Below are 15,409 nucleotides of genomic sequence, written 5' to 3'. Positions count from 1 at the left end.
CCGCACAGGTAGTAAATTAAGATTGTCGTACGATCTTTGATGAAACGGCCCCCAGATAAATTTGTAAGTTTTAACATGGCGTACATTCTTTAATGGATCACAAAGGTAAATTTTTGCTCTAGACATTCCGCCTCATTTATCATATCGTTATCATGACGCATGAAATGACAACCACATCTTATATTATTTCGTGCCGCACAAAAAGATACTCCGGCCAAAGTCACATGGATTCATTTTGTAGAAGCTGAAGTTGTTAATTTCAAATACTAGTATATCTTGGCATAGGGCGTTATTTGTGTTCACATTTAATGTATCTTTGTTTTAGAAATGTGACACATGAGGTGTTGCCCGTTTTTGCCTAATGACTTCCAGTTTGAACAATCGTTGTATGGACCATTGTTTTTGTATAATTGTAATACACGTTAGTCTTCTTTTTAAATGATTTGGCCTTGTGCTTGGTTCGGGTGCAAAGCAAAAGATGTCAATGCTTTTTAGAAATGTGTATACCTATGGAATATCATTTGAACAAACTCAGTCAAACCACTATCTAATGATATTAATATAAGTTAATTATCTGGGCCATGTATATGGAGATCCATATTAAATATGTGCGTGGTCAGCTTTAGCCTTCGTGAAATGATTTGAACAAACTGTTTGGACTTCTTCTTGATTTTACATACCATATATGAAATCCTTGGGCTCTGTGGTATCCGTCAATAACATGTTTAAAAGTTGTTCACAATATAGGTCAGCGTAAAACTAGTATCAGCGGGATGATGTAACTTTTGATCTCGATGTATTTTCACAAATCTTTTAGAGTCAATCTAGATGATGCTACATACCAAATATTAAAGTCGGTGCATTTTCGTTTCAAGACAAGACTATTTTTCCATGTTTATGTCTTTTCTAAACCGGTGACGCATGAGAAAAAGCAATACCTTATCCCATGTAAAACATTTAAACAACCTTTGTTAGAGAACATACTAAAACCACCAAAACGCCTGTACTAATACAAGTGATAATGTGTATTTTAAGTTATCATATTGTATCACCTTTTTGCACACTTTACCTACATAATCAACAAAACCGGAAAAAAGAAAAGTAAAGTTCTGTTTTATGTCATTAAATTATAAAATTGACGTCGTTCAATTTAATAAGGCAAATCGTATCGTCTACCGTCTTATAATGTTCATTCAGTTACTAGTAAGTCATTCGAAAACCCAATACATCATTCCGGACAAAGTGTTTCGATTTCATGCACTATATATTTAACCTTTAATATTAATGTGTAAGCTATACCTAAGGAAATGGTTATTCTCTTACAGTCGTTGTTGATACTCAAATAATGGTAACAATAAGAGCAGAATGTTCAATGTGTTAAGGCATTTAACTTCTTAAGCGTATGAACATTATGATAAAGTGTGGTTCGCCGCGGTTATTCACAAGCTTGCATTAAACCAATGTTTATAAAAATCGGTGGATTTACATCGTTATTCCTGAACAATATTTTAATAGCATATACTTCTGGGAGGTTTAATTCTGTTTTACTTCTGATAATCCATTAAACGTTTTACTGGACATGAAAAACTCTTAAAGATCATTCTTCCCATACCTCTTGAATAAGGTAGGAAAGTTGTCTGTAACTGACGTGATTAAGTGAACTATTAGCACTGGCTAGCTCACCAACCCAGGAAAGGTATTAGTTTGTTATCTTCTGGCCGTTATGTCTGACAAACTAAACAAACACAAAATAAAACACACTTTTCTTAAATTCATGACCGGATCATTACGGATGTGTACAATAATATTTATCCTTAACGTGCTGGTGCCAAGCGTTTTCAATATAATACAGGTACAACAAAAAGTCAATGAATTTAACTATTGTTATTGCTGAAAAGAAAGGGCTCACCTATAAAAGATATTACCGTTGTCGTTCATTGATGAACATGGGTGTGCATGTAAATGTGCATCTATTTTTGTATAACTAAACTGCGTTTTATTCCAGTCGGCAATTTGTATATGACGCGTGTTCGGATCTTAGTTAAGCCTCTTAACATGCTGTTATTAAATCTTTATTTTACCCCATTTGAGGATTAATTTGTCAGTGTATTTGTCCAGAAACAAGTTCCGGTTTTGCAGTTTTCTTTATAATAAATATACTCATGTCGTTGGGAAAAATAACCTGAAAATAACCTGATGTTGTTCATTTGAAACCAACACCCGCAGCGTACAATCCAGTTCATTTTTATTTCAATTAATCATACGAGATGAAAATAAAACATTTTACTGAAAACGGATTCTTTTGCATTCAATGTTTTTATTACGTCGCAAAACGGAATACATACACAAATGATCGCCGATTGCCTGAAGAGCTTTCGCGCATACACGATTCAAATGGAAAAAATCGTTTTTTTTTCTTTTAATTTTAATCCGGTGTATTACATCCATGAGAATCCGTGTTATGAAAACATATTTTATAACTATACTGACAGGTTTCTTTAATGACCAGTTAAAACCCGCTCGGCAAGACAAATAATTCCCCAGTGATTCCATAGTGATCGCTGAGTGGTACATCCTGACCTTTGTGCGTTATGGATACTCTGTCGGGGTTGAAAACGCGCTGAAATAGAAATGTAAAGGACGACTCGTTAGTCATAATGCATCTCAGAGTTACTCCCATCTAGTTAATACGTTTTTTCGTACCATGCATGTGTACATTGTTGGTCTTAATAAAAGAATAAGGCATTCTAGCTGATTTGCTTCTGAATGCCGCTGTACAGTTTTCATATAAGAGGAGACATTACTTGTGTCTGTATGGTGAGACTAAATTCAAACGTTTATTCTTTGCCTAAGGGGCAGTTAGATATGAGGAGTTGGCTTTAAAATCAAATCAATCACAGTGGTATACTATACAGCTTTGTGCAGAGCTAAATCCATCTAAAGAGATCATTTGAAGAGGTGGTTTTAATTATTGGTTCTTTAAACATTGCGCCTATATTTTGCACTGCGCGAAATGAATCTCCCGAAGAAATGAATTTATTTAATGCTTTCCGGTGGTTTATAGAGAAATATCAGTGAAATAAAACTGGTATTTCACAGTGAAAATAACAGCGAAAAATATTGAAAAATATCTATATTTTTTACCGTTTTACTGTGAAATGACGTCATTTTTCCGACGAAATGACGTCATAAATACAGCGAAATTATCCAGTTAAACTATTTTACAATGTTAATAAACGATAAAAAACAAACATAAAATAAAAAGAAAATGTGTTGGATTCTATGGAATATCGATTTTATTTCAATCGTGATCATAAAAAATAAAAAATTTCACTCGTGAAATAAAATCGATATTCCATGGAATCCAACAAATATCACTATGAAGAGTAGACTCAAAAATGAAACTGTTTACAGTCGTCTCCCATACTGCGGTCTAGGCAGATATAAATAACCCTTAGGTAAAATAAAAATAAGGCAAATCCTTCTCAGCAAATCATTGAGCCAAACATGATTCCCTGCAAAAAAGGATTTTATAGTTTAAACAAAATGCACACTACCTTAGTGTTGAAGATCCACAACCCATTTCCGAACACAAAATCAATGACCTTGTCGGACGAATTGCCGTTGTAGACATTACCAGAAGACCCACAGTAGGAGCATTCGTCCGAAACATCAGTGTTAAACACAGAGGTGATTCGAAGGAACTGGTCTTTAAGTAAAAAGATATACAAGATTATTATTTGAACTATTAATTATTTATTCCGGTGCATGTAATTGCTTGAGTTATGCATGACCGATTCTAGCATATTATGGCACCAATATTAACCAATATCAGACACTGTCCCGCATAGGTTAAAGGTCACTCAAACACTGGAGGTTTAAATGAATAACAGTTGTGTTGATTGCCGCGATATCACTCCGACATGTATGTAGTATGATGTGAACAAAACCAAACCAAATTAAGAAAACGTTCAAAAGCATGTTATTTCTCTAATTTAAAGCTCAATACGAGACCATCTAAAATATTGCACCTAAAACCTATACATGTACATGACAATCCGAAAAATGGCAGCATAAATGTTGATCTATTTTATGGCGTTTCACAATGTTCGCTAATACTTGTTCATGAGCCCCCAACTGAATGACAGGTAACTCTTAACCCGCCCAGTTATGCCTAGTTGACTCTCCCGTACTGCTAAATTGGATCAATTTATTACCAAAATTAGGGATGTCTAGTATATTCTTTCTATATTAAGAATATTTCTTAAAGAAATTCCTTTAAGCAAACAGTGCAGACCTATGCGGCGTCTCATCTGAATCTACGCTGTTTGCCAAGGCCTTTTTTCTAGACGCTAGGCATAAATGGGTTAATATACACGTTATATTAGTCCTTAGTAACGTTGAGTTATTGATACTCCAATATATACATAAAATGCTCGGGCATTGCTTGAACGAGTTGTTTTATAAATCAAAACAAGAGTACCATAACCGCTGCCTTCCGGTGTTGGGCGACCGTGAACGTTGAAATCCCCCATCAATATCGCCGGCTTGACGTCGCGGAACTGCGTGATGAGCTGAAAGATCTCGTAGGCATTTTGCTCGATGGATGTGTTGAAGAAATTCCGCATAACCGCTGATAAACAAGACCATTCCAAAACAGTTTACATGTACATGTTTGTTTATGTCAAAGTGTTTTCCGTAAAAAACGGTGGGTGCAGCCAGCGATAGTAACAGAGTAGCCGGCGATAATGCACACGGCATGCCGTGTTCACAAGCCGCGAAGTGGCGAGCGGGGTAGGTTCGGGAGGGGTATCCCCGCCGTGCAGGAGGGTATGGGGGGGCCTCCCCCAGAAAAAAAATGAATTTAAGGAGTGAAATGGTGCAATCTGGCGCATATAAGGGATGTTTTTTTCGGATTAAAGTAATAAAGCATTTGTTATAGAAAATGAAATATTTATTTGAAATCTCTAAAATTTGAAAAAAAGGCATTTTAATTGCATTTTTTTTATTTCAACAATCTGAATCAGAGTTAGAGTCAGATTCATGCGCTAGGTCAAGGGCTTGGAGTGCACGCTTATATTCAAATACAGAACTATTTTGTAAACAAAGGCGTGTAAAATTATCCATTGCTAATACACAGTATTGATTTGAAAAAAAACAACACATGTATATATCAAACGTGTCCGACACACCTATCTCATACAAACATCTTTATAAATATGACCGATTTTGTACTGGTATAAACAAAGCAACTCCACGTACCAGCCGTTAATAAATGCAAAAGAACATCTACAAAGTCTACCGGTTACATGCAAGGTTCTGAGTTATAAACGATTTCTCAGATGAACTAATAAGTTTTGATCGTATATAACGGGTCTATTTATGGATTGTTCATTCTACCTTGAATTCGCCTACAAAAAACCGGTGAGGGTTCTTTGACTTGTGTCTTCTTGGCACTGTGTAAGTCTTTTTTTAGGTGGAGGCATCGTGACGTCTGCTTCTAAACAACTATTTCAAACAATCGCTTTAATTACAGCGCGTTAATTGGACTATGAACGATCGAAGGTTAAATTAGCCAGCCGTAAACTTACCGTAGTTAGCTAAAAATACCTCAGTATTCGTAAATCTCCGTCATTAACGAGCATGCAATAAAGCGGGTGAAAAACTGTTACGTAAAGATACGAACTATCGATCGTTTATGCGGGCTTGTCTCTACGCGGAAATAATGCGCATTAGAATAGTAACTTCCAGCTAGTTTGTTGAAACACAAAAGCGAATGTATCGCGTCAAAATTTGTATAAACACAGCCGTTTTTGTGGTGTTGTGAATGTATAATTTTTGGGGAAAAGTAACCGGCGCCTAGATTGCTAGTAACCGGCGAAGTCGCCGGCCGCCCGTGCTTCCGGAGAACACTGTCATTTTCATCAATTCAAAATAGCAGTTCAATTACGATACTGCTCATATTCAATAGGAATCAAGTCCTCGTTGATATAAAGATAGTGTGCAAATTTTGAAATAATTGGATGAAAACTGTGGAATTAATTGCGTTAACAAGCGGGATTTCAAAATTTTCTCATATTCTAGGGGAAGATATTCTGGACTTATTGCTTTGATATTACTCTTTTTAAACAAGAGCACCGCCTTGCGGGTGCAGACCGCTCATCTATTTTCTTTTTAAAGGTGAAGGGACTCTCAATTTCAATCTCAAAGGAGGGAGTGGTGGAGTGAAGAGGGGTGTATAGTGTGGGTGTGTGGACACTTATTACATTATCTTCCAAAACTATGGGAAAAAAATGCAAAAATAAAATTTTTGGGGGGTGGGTTGGGGGGGGTGGGGGGGGGAGGGGATTCTTGCGTGCGATGGTTGGACGGTATTTCAAAAATAAAATAATAAAAATAAATATTTGTGTTTTTTAACCGTTTCAAAAAAATTGGGGGGTGTGGTGGGGGGGGGGGGGATAAAGTGTGAGGGTGTGGTGGTCATTTGTGAGATGATCTTAAAAAAAAAAATAGGGGGGAGGGGGAGGGCACGGGGGATGGTTTGGGTGGAGTCTATTGTGGTATGTCAGGTAAGAGTAGTTTTGTCAAAGTATCAATCAAATCTAATCATAAATAAAGAAGTTATGGCAATTTTAGCAAAATTTAATAATTTGACCTTGAGAGTCAAGGTCATTCAAAGGTCAAGGTAAAATTCAACTTGCCAGGTACAGTAACCTCATGATAGCTTGAAAGTATTTGAAGTTTGAAAGCAATAGCCTTGATACTTAAGAAGTAAAGTGGATCGAAACACAAAATTTAACCATATATTCAAAGTTACTAAGTCAAAAAAGATCCATAATTCCGTAAAAATGACAACCACAGTTATGCAACTTGTCCTTTTACTGTACCCTTATGATAGTTTGCGAGTGTTCCAAGTATGAAAGCAATATCTATGATACTTTAGGGTAAAGTGGACCAAAACACAAAACTTAACCAAATGTTCAATTTTCTAAGTATAAAGGGCCCATAATTCCGTCCAAATGCCAGTCAGAGTTACATAACTTTGCCTGCACAGTCCCCTTATGATAGTTGGTAAGTGTTGCAAGTATGAAAGCAATAGCTTTGATACTGTAGGAATAAAGTGGACCTAAACACAAAACTTAACCAAATTTTCAATTTTCTAAGTATAAAAAGGGCACATAATTCTGTCAAAATGCCAGTCAGAGTTACATAACTTTGCCTGCACAGTCCCCTTATGATAGTTAGTAAGTGTTGCAAGTATGAAAGCAATAGCTTTGATACTTAAGGAATAAAATGGACCTAAACACAAAACTAAACCAAAATTTTCAATTTTCTAAGTATAAAAAGGGCACATAATTCTGTCAAAATGCACGCCAGAGTTATCTAACTTTGCCTGCCCAGTCCCCTCATGATAGTAAGTAAGTGTACCAAGTTTGAATGCAATAGCATTGATACTTTCTGAGAAAAGTGGACCTAAACGCAAAACTTAACCGGACGCCAACGCCGACGCCGACGCCAAGGTGATGACAATAGCTCATAATTTGTTTTCAAAAAATAGATGAGCTAAAATGGAATAAAAATAAATTTATTTTTATTTCGCTTGCTCCATTATTGATTGGCTTAAATCCATAGAACACATCATCAATTTAGTGTGGCCTTGCGGATTAATACACAGATAGTGGATCCGTCAACATCGAAGTTTCTTACGTTCGGGATTGGTTCCGGGGACGTAAGGAGTTGGGTGTGTGCACACGGCTGTGACTTGGTCTTCAACCTTAAACAAACATATGAAACTTGTGTAAAAATAATCAAACATGAATGATAAAAAATATGATTAATTATCATGAACAGTTGTTCATCCGAGCTTATTCAACAGTCCTTTCTGTGGCGACATAAAATAACATGGTGTATGTGTAAAGATCATTTATACATGTTTTGGCAATGGAAAAGAGGATGCTTGATCGACCTATGGTTCCCGCTTGGGTTATCCATTACTGGTAAAACATATTGCTATACTGTAATATTTAGATCATGAGGTCCTTTTTATCAAGAGTAGAATACATAGAGGTAAAATAGAGGTAACCATAGAAACCAAAATAACCAATGGAAGAAAAACACAAAATAATGGTATAATGTATATACATGCTTTTTTACCTTTGCTTCTAAATACCCGCGAACAAACAGCTCCATTGTGTTCGGGTAGAAGTCAATGGTCCGTCTGGTGGTAAACCTATGTTTTGACAACATCAGCAGTCCGTTGGTGTTCATGGTTCCGAGTGGACTTGTAAGTGTCGAGGGGGCGCATCTATAGGTAAAGGCAAAATAAAGTTTACCTGCCTTCTCACGGTTGTTATATTATAGATTGTAAACAATGCTTTTGTTGATGTTTCCCGTTTGAAACGGTTATGTCATCAAAAATAATATTGCCAAATTTACTTTCCCGATTTAGGGGAATGGAATACGGACGTTTTCTCAGAATCACATTCATACTTGTATTACTTTTAATATGCTAAACTCTGTATCTTGTTTCATGATCAAGCGAAAGTAAAATTAGCAGTTAATTGTCTCCATATAAGGCTTGCTGCCAAATATCCCAAGAAATACACTAGAGCTTAAGTTGTACGTAAGCTGACTTTTAAGGACAGCATAGTGTAAACGGTACTTTGGTACGATGTTGCTGGGGTCCTGTATCTGGATGAATATGCAGCCCACGCACTTCTCACCACCAATCAACGCGACCGCCTGGAAAATCGAGAGGCATCCAGCGAACACGCAATCCATTAGTCCCTCGAACTCCCCGAAGGCGCCCGTTAGATTTCCAATACAGCCCTTGGCTATAACGCAGTCGAGTAAAGCGGTTGTTTGCTGGTTTGGGCATGGTGGGACTTGAAAATAAAGCAGACGTGAGCTAGAGAAACCAAAAGATGACGAAGTGGTTTACTTAATATTGTGTCTTACTGTAGACTTTCACAATAGCATTTTCTCTCAATGTTATGCAGCTAAAACACATAGTTTTTAACTGAAAACAAACATCAGTGAACATATAAGCGCGGTGATCGCATACCAGTCCATATTGTGCAGTTTCCGTATGACAACAAAGGAGTGGATGAACAGACAGGCCAACGGCGTTTTGTTAAAATAACCAAATCACTGAAATATAATAATTACTATTAGGCCCGAATCGGCCAATCCATTATACGATGTTTATATTCATTTCATTAAAGCGAGATTATACGATTTTTATATGTGTATAATTGTAATATATTAATAAAATATGTTACAATAACACAACATAGGCAAGACAAAGTATACATTGAAGACAAATTTCATAAAATGCAGCAAAGTCAAATTAGCACTCCGAGCCGATTGTGACGAAGATATTTCGTACATATTTTCCTACAATAACCGAAGAATTCGTCTTTTTATTAGAATCGGATATAGAGTCCGTGTGTCGTATGAATAGATATCGTTGCAGACATTAAAAAAACGTTCAACTCAATTTAGATTCACATCGTACATGCATGATATACATGCTGGCGAATTCGACTGTACAGCCTTTTCCGATTTCAAAATTAAATATCTGGCTTATTTCGCATTTTTCGACACATGTTCTTCTTAACTTTTATTTTAAATTATATTTAAATATATGTATAATAAGTTTTTTACACATTTTATATAAATGCATAAATATTTGACAAAATTGTATAATCTCGCTTTAAACAATACAAAGTTCAGCAATATCCCACTATCGAAGTAATACTATTTAGTGCAAATATGTATCTAAATTTACAAACATGAAACCTTGTCCCGACCTGCCCGAGATGCAATTCCCGGCTAGGTCTGCTTGTATACTACATTCACACCTAACTACTGAAAATACCTAAATCCAAACTAAAGGTATTGAAAAAAAGTTTTTCCAAGTAAACATTACTTTAACCCATGTATGCCTAGCGTCTAGAAAAAAGGCATTGGCAAACAGCGTAGACCCAGATGAGACGCCGCATGATGCGGCGTCTCATCTGGGTCTGCTCTGTTTGCTGAAAGGTATTTCTGTAAGAAATACTCTAAATATAGAAATAAGTATACTAGTCATTCCTAATTTTGGAAATAAATTGATCCAATTTACAAGGATGGTAGTGTCCACTAGGCATAAATGGGTTGATTCGACTGGCCCCATATAGGCAATCCAACTCACTATCAGCATGTAAGCTTCCTACACACACAATGTTATCAAAATAGTTCATGCAAACATGAGTGTTAAGAAGGAACCCTTAATCTATTTAAAGCAATACTGATATTGACCCAACTTCGGCTGTTGCCTTTTAACGTTAATCTGACAATTCAAGAGTAAAAAGGGTGTAATTCTGTTTAATTGCAAGTCAGAGCTGCCATGGAAAAGTCCCTCATATTATCTAACATACATTCGTAAAGTTTCGACTAAATGCCTGTACTTGTACCTTTTAACTTTTAAATTTTGCCTAAAAGGGGCCTTTTCGCAGATTTTAGCATGCTTTGAAGTTTGTCATTAAATGCTTTATATTCATAAATGTAAACATTGGATTTAAAAAGCTCCAGTAAAAATCAAGGCTAACATTAAAAATATAGAAAAACGGTAACCAACATCAGGACTCGAACCACTGACCCCTGAAGTCCTGGAGTACAAAATCTAAGCATTTAATCACTCGGCCATCCTTCCTTACGCATTTAAGGAAGAATTTTATACTTCATATAAGCGATCCTCGTAGTTTCACAAAATGTAACGACAACAACAGAACTCTCCAAATTATTCGATCGTTTCGTGTTGCAACGCTTTATAATTTTCAGGTTTTTAAATCGTCAAAAGATGCATAAAAAGACTATTTTAGAGCATGGTAAATGTTTAATATTACTGTTTCCTCACAAATATCATTACTAAATCGAAAATTTGCGAATCTGAAACAACTTTTTAAAATGTTGTCAATTTATAAAAGCGTGAAAAGGCCCCTTGAATTTAATCTTGCAGAACAACGTTAAAGTGAGTTTTCACAAGTTTAAAATATGTCATATTATGTAATAAGCTCATTGCATTAGGAGGTTGTGGTCAGGGACTGTTCAATAAGACCTTGACTATATATGAACACTTATATGTTTGAGTAGTTACACGCAAACGTTAGTCTGACGTTAGTCTGACGTTAGTCTGACTCAAAACATGTTTGATGTATAACATGAAGCCCATAACAACTCTTAACAGGCTATATTACACTAGTTTAAGATATATAAAACAATAGCTGTCACCATCGGAAGACATATGCCCCCGATAAACGCTTTTTTCGAAACCTAAACGCAGATTTAGAAACCTTAATGTGGACCCTAAGTTCAAGGTCAAAGGGGTCAAAATGTGTGTGCGTATGGAAAGGCCTTGTCCATATACACATGCATACCAACTATGAAGGTTACATCTGAAGCGACGTAGAAGTTATGAGCATTTTTTTTCGATACATAAACGCAAAAGTGTGACGGAAAGACAGACAGACGGAGAGTGCGATCACTATATTCCCTCCTTGGGGGGGGGGGGGGGAGGGGGGGGGGGCATAAAAACTTCGTTTGTTTCAAATAACCAAAAATCACATGTATGTCATGTGATAAAACGGCAATATACAGCGCCACCTACCGATAGGCGTCGCCTTCTGTGACGGAAGTGTGCCGTCGAAGAGATGCAGGCTACTGTGAGAATGCGGGTAGATGTCCAGTAGACCAGTCACAATCGCCTCGACATCTTTTCCAATCATGACCTGAAAATACAAACATAAATGTAGTAATTATGTGTACGATTTCAAAGGGATAGCCTATCGATTTTCTCTTTTATAAATTGAAAAAAAAAACCAGGCGTATTTATTGTTTTCACTCATAGAATAACATGTTATATTGACTAAATCGTTAAAAAAAAAATTCACTGGTTAAATATGTTTGACTCGTGTTACCAAAGAGATTTAAGCAAGTGTGTTCTGAAATCACATAATTTAAAGCTCTAATATGAGTGCGTATAACTTTACTTAATGTACATTATAATTAATGATTGGTACAATTTTGTTCATAGTTTCAACTGAACATAATATTTCGGATAAAGTATACATAAAAGTCCTGTTTAATATAACAGTTGATCACATTTAGAAACGGAGGCAGCGCGGAACTGAACTGAAAAGGTGACATTCTTTGACAAATCGATGGAAAAAAATGTTTTTATTGTCAATCAAAATATATGATAAAGCATTAAGAAAATTTGCTAAATCTAAAACTTATATTTCATATTGTTAAATGCAACCAGCCTTCTTCTTTCATATCATATTTAGCACCAAACTCCCATGCAATCATGGAGTATTTCATTTTCAGACATATGAAACCTCCTCATAAAATAACTGTGTGAATTGATCAGATAAAATTGCATATATTTCTTACAAAAAAAAAACAAATCCGAAAATTGTATATTCGTCCTAATGAAAATGGTAAAACTAAAGTGTTAATTACTAGGCGTTTTGACATTCAATAATACTTTTTAACGCGAGGACGATAAACCAAAGTCAAAATTCCAAGGCCTAATGCCCCCACCTCCTGCAAGCATACGATGTCGGCCTCCTCAACCCGAATGGCGTCAATGATTGCCGCCCGCCTATCGGCTCGACTAGTCTCGTGGCCCGGGTTCTTCATTTCCACCACACCGATCAACCCCGTGTTGAACGTCAAAGCCTACAGAGGACAATTAATGCAAAATTGGCATCGTCAAAGCCTGATTTCAATCGATGAATAGCAAACATAAAACAATTAATGCAAAACCGTTACGACGGTTCGCGAGTATAAACAAGAATATTAGTAAAACTGATGGATGCTCGATGATGCGCTTTGTCAATCTGTGTGTAAATAACCACCTAAAACAATCTATTATTATCCTTGGTGACCTTGACCCCAGTGACCTCAGGCCTCATCAAAAAGGAAGGGATCCATGCAAGGTACCTACATGCCAAATATGAAAGCCATTGGTAAAGTATTGAAGGCCCTATGAAAAAGGTAGTAAAAGTGGGACGGAAGGAAGTCTATTATTAGCCTCGGTGACATTGGGCACAGGCATTCGGCATTAGCTACTACCTCCCATGACAAAAAAAGTTCGTCGAAAATTTTTATGTTTTTACTTATATATATAACAAGGTATGTGACTTAGACACTTGAATTGCTGATTTCGGCATACCAGCCAATTTTCGAAGCTCACTACTCAATTTTCAACCGATTTGCACAATTCTGGTATCAAACAACGCAGAAGACTTCATTCTAAATGAATAAATCGATGCATGTTCGCACGAGTCTACCGTAAGCAGTCATCAAAAAACGAACTTGCAACAACATTTCATAGAATCGATCTTATTACCACGAAAATACATTACAAACACTTCGGTTGAAGTATTGCAGGCGCTATGAGAAACGGTAGCAAATGTTTGACGGAAGGAAGTCTATTATTAGCCTCGGTGACCTTGACCTTGACCCCAGTGACCTCAAACCTCATCACAAGGTAGGGGTCCATGCAAGTACCTACATGCCAAATATGAAAGCCATTGGTAAAGTATTGAAGGCGCTATAAGAAACGGTAGCAAAAGTGGGACGGAAGGAAGTAAGTAAGGACAAACTGGTAACTATATGCTCAGCCGAAATTTTATGTCGGGTAGCATAAATAACTCTGCTGTTAAATTACCATGTTACGCAACGAATTCAAACCCCTTCAGTATAACAATCAATCGTTTAAACCTTTAATGAAATATACAATGTAAAAACTGTTCTGAAAAAAAAGTTTTTTCAAAACCGTGAAGTGACCATGACCTTTACATGTAGTAAACTGATGATGGAAATCGATTAAAACTAGAAAAAAATAAGCAAAGAGCTAAAGAACTTGGTAAGTTCGTCAACAAATAATCACAAAACGTTAATACTAAGCCTAAAGATAAGTATAGAGCTTTGTCAGTGAATCAAAATATAAATCATGGGAGCTGTTGATGTAATCAAAAGATAAATCATGGGAGCTTTTGTTGTAATCAAAAGATAAATCACAGAGCATTATAATTGTGTGGGAAAAGGAAAACACAGTTTTTCGAGTGAGTCAAACGACAGCTTGGCTATTGCGTCAATTAAGAAACACACACCGAGAAAAATACAACAATCAAAGATCTGACCTTAATTTTCTTAAAGATCGGCCACCGTCTGCAACTTCCCAGCTCGAGTACATTGACGAGCACGGCAATCAGGACGCTATTTAATAAAATAAAAAAAATAGCAACTTAAGTAATAGTATAACTTGCTGAGCTACATTCCAATGCTTAGCAAATATGCTTAATTGTCAAAACCACAAAAAGAGTTGTTATTTTAAGTGTTATAATGCTTATAACTATATAATTACTGAATTTTGAGAAAATTTGCTTAGTTAAATAAACAAATAAATGTATCCAATGTGAGCAATGGCATTTACTCGTCAACACACCGAAAACAAATAAATGTGAACTATTTCACGACTACCAATTATTGAGAACCTCGCACGATATATGAAGGATGCGCGGCAAAAAAGCAGCATTTATAGTCACCAATTGACTGTAAGGCCATGAGTTAATGTTGCCTGCTTTCTCCGACCATCTGATCATATGAGTCGTGTTCTGAGAAAACTGGGCATAATTCATTTGCGTAAAGTGTCGTCCCAGATTAGCCTGTGCAGTTCTCACATGCTAATCAGGGACGACACTTTCCGCTTAAACTAGATTTTCGGTAAAAAGGGACTTGCTTTAAACGAAAAATACCATTAAAGCGGACTGCACAGGCTAATCTGGGACGACACTTTACGCACATGAATTAAGCCCAATTTTCTCAGAACAAAACACATATGAGATTTTAAAAACGAGTTATTTAGTATAATTGTAGCGTTCACAAATAAAAAAATCAAAAGTGTTAATTGCGAAATAAAAAATAGAATTTCATCTCGCAGTTTAGGTTCATAAAATAAAGTCTGAAATTATTTCTCTTGGTTATATTTATCTTTCTTATTTTATGTAAACCGTTGACTTTGCTAGGAGTTAAGGCGTGTGAAATTTGATATGCAATACATTCACATTGCCGTTTGTGCATATATATATATGTAATGGTACTAAAACAACGCTTACTATGAATATTATAAACTACGGTATCCCTATAAGTTCTGAATATTTCATAAACTTAGCTCAGGTATTATGGTATGAAGCTATCTATATATACTTCTATAAACTAAATTATCATTCTGCTTTTTGTTTGGACATTTTGGTAATACCAAAATGTGTCATCTTGATCAGTCTATACTGGGCAACTCGGTAGTTGTCTAAACAATAAGCAGAATCACTCGCAAAAAATATACCTGGCCTGATAAAAT

At 36.1% G+C, this 15,409-nt stretch overlaps 1 protein-coding gene across 1 annotated transcript; it reads right to left on the bottom strand.

The window, feature by feature from the left end:
• Window positions 1–2,297: 2,297 nt before the first annotated feature.
• Window positions 2,298–14,555, bottom strand: LOC127836233 (uncharacterized). The gene is made up of 10 exons (XM_052362708.1): window positions 14,533–14,555; window positions 14,193–14,268; window positions 12,586–12,723; window positions 11,651–11,771; window positions 8,663–8,885; window positions 8,155–8,305; window positions 7,708–7,774; window positions 4,484–4,633; window positions 3,558–3,709; window positions 2,298–2,620 (listed from the first exon to the last, which is right to left on the bottom strand). The coding sequence occupies exons 3-10, from the start codon at window positions 12,682–12,684 to the stop codon at window positions 2,510–2,512; spliced, it is 1,074 nt and encodes a 357-aa protein (XP_052218668.1). The 5' UTR covers window positions 12,685–12,723; window positions 14,193–14,268; window positions 14,533–14,555; the 3' UTR covers window positions 2,298–2,509.
• Window positions 14,556–15,409: the final 854 nt, after the last annotated feature.

Source organism: Dreissena polymorpha, chromosome 6 (assembly GCF_020536995.1).
Source record: "Dreissena polymorpha isolate Duluth1 chromosome 6, UMN_Dpol_1.0, whole genome shotgun sequence".
Lineage (NCBI taxonomy): Eukaryota > Metazoa > Mollusca > Bivalvia > Myida > Dreissenidae > Dreissena > Dreissena polymorpha.
Note: the sequence above shows the minus strand (reverse complement) of the source record. Positions and strands in the feature narration are given on the sequence as shown.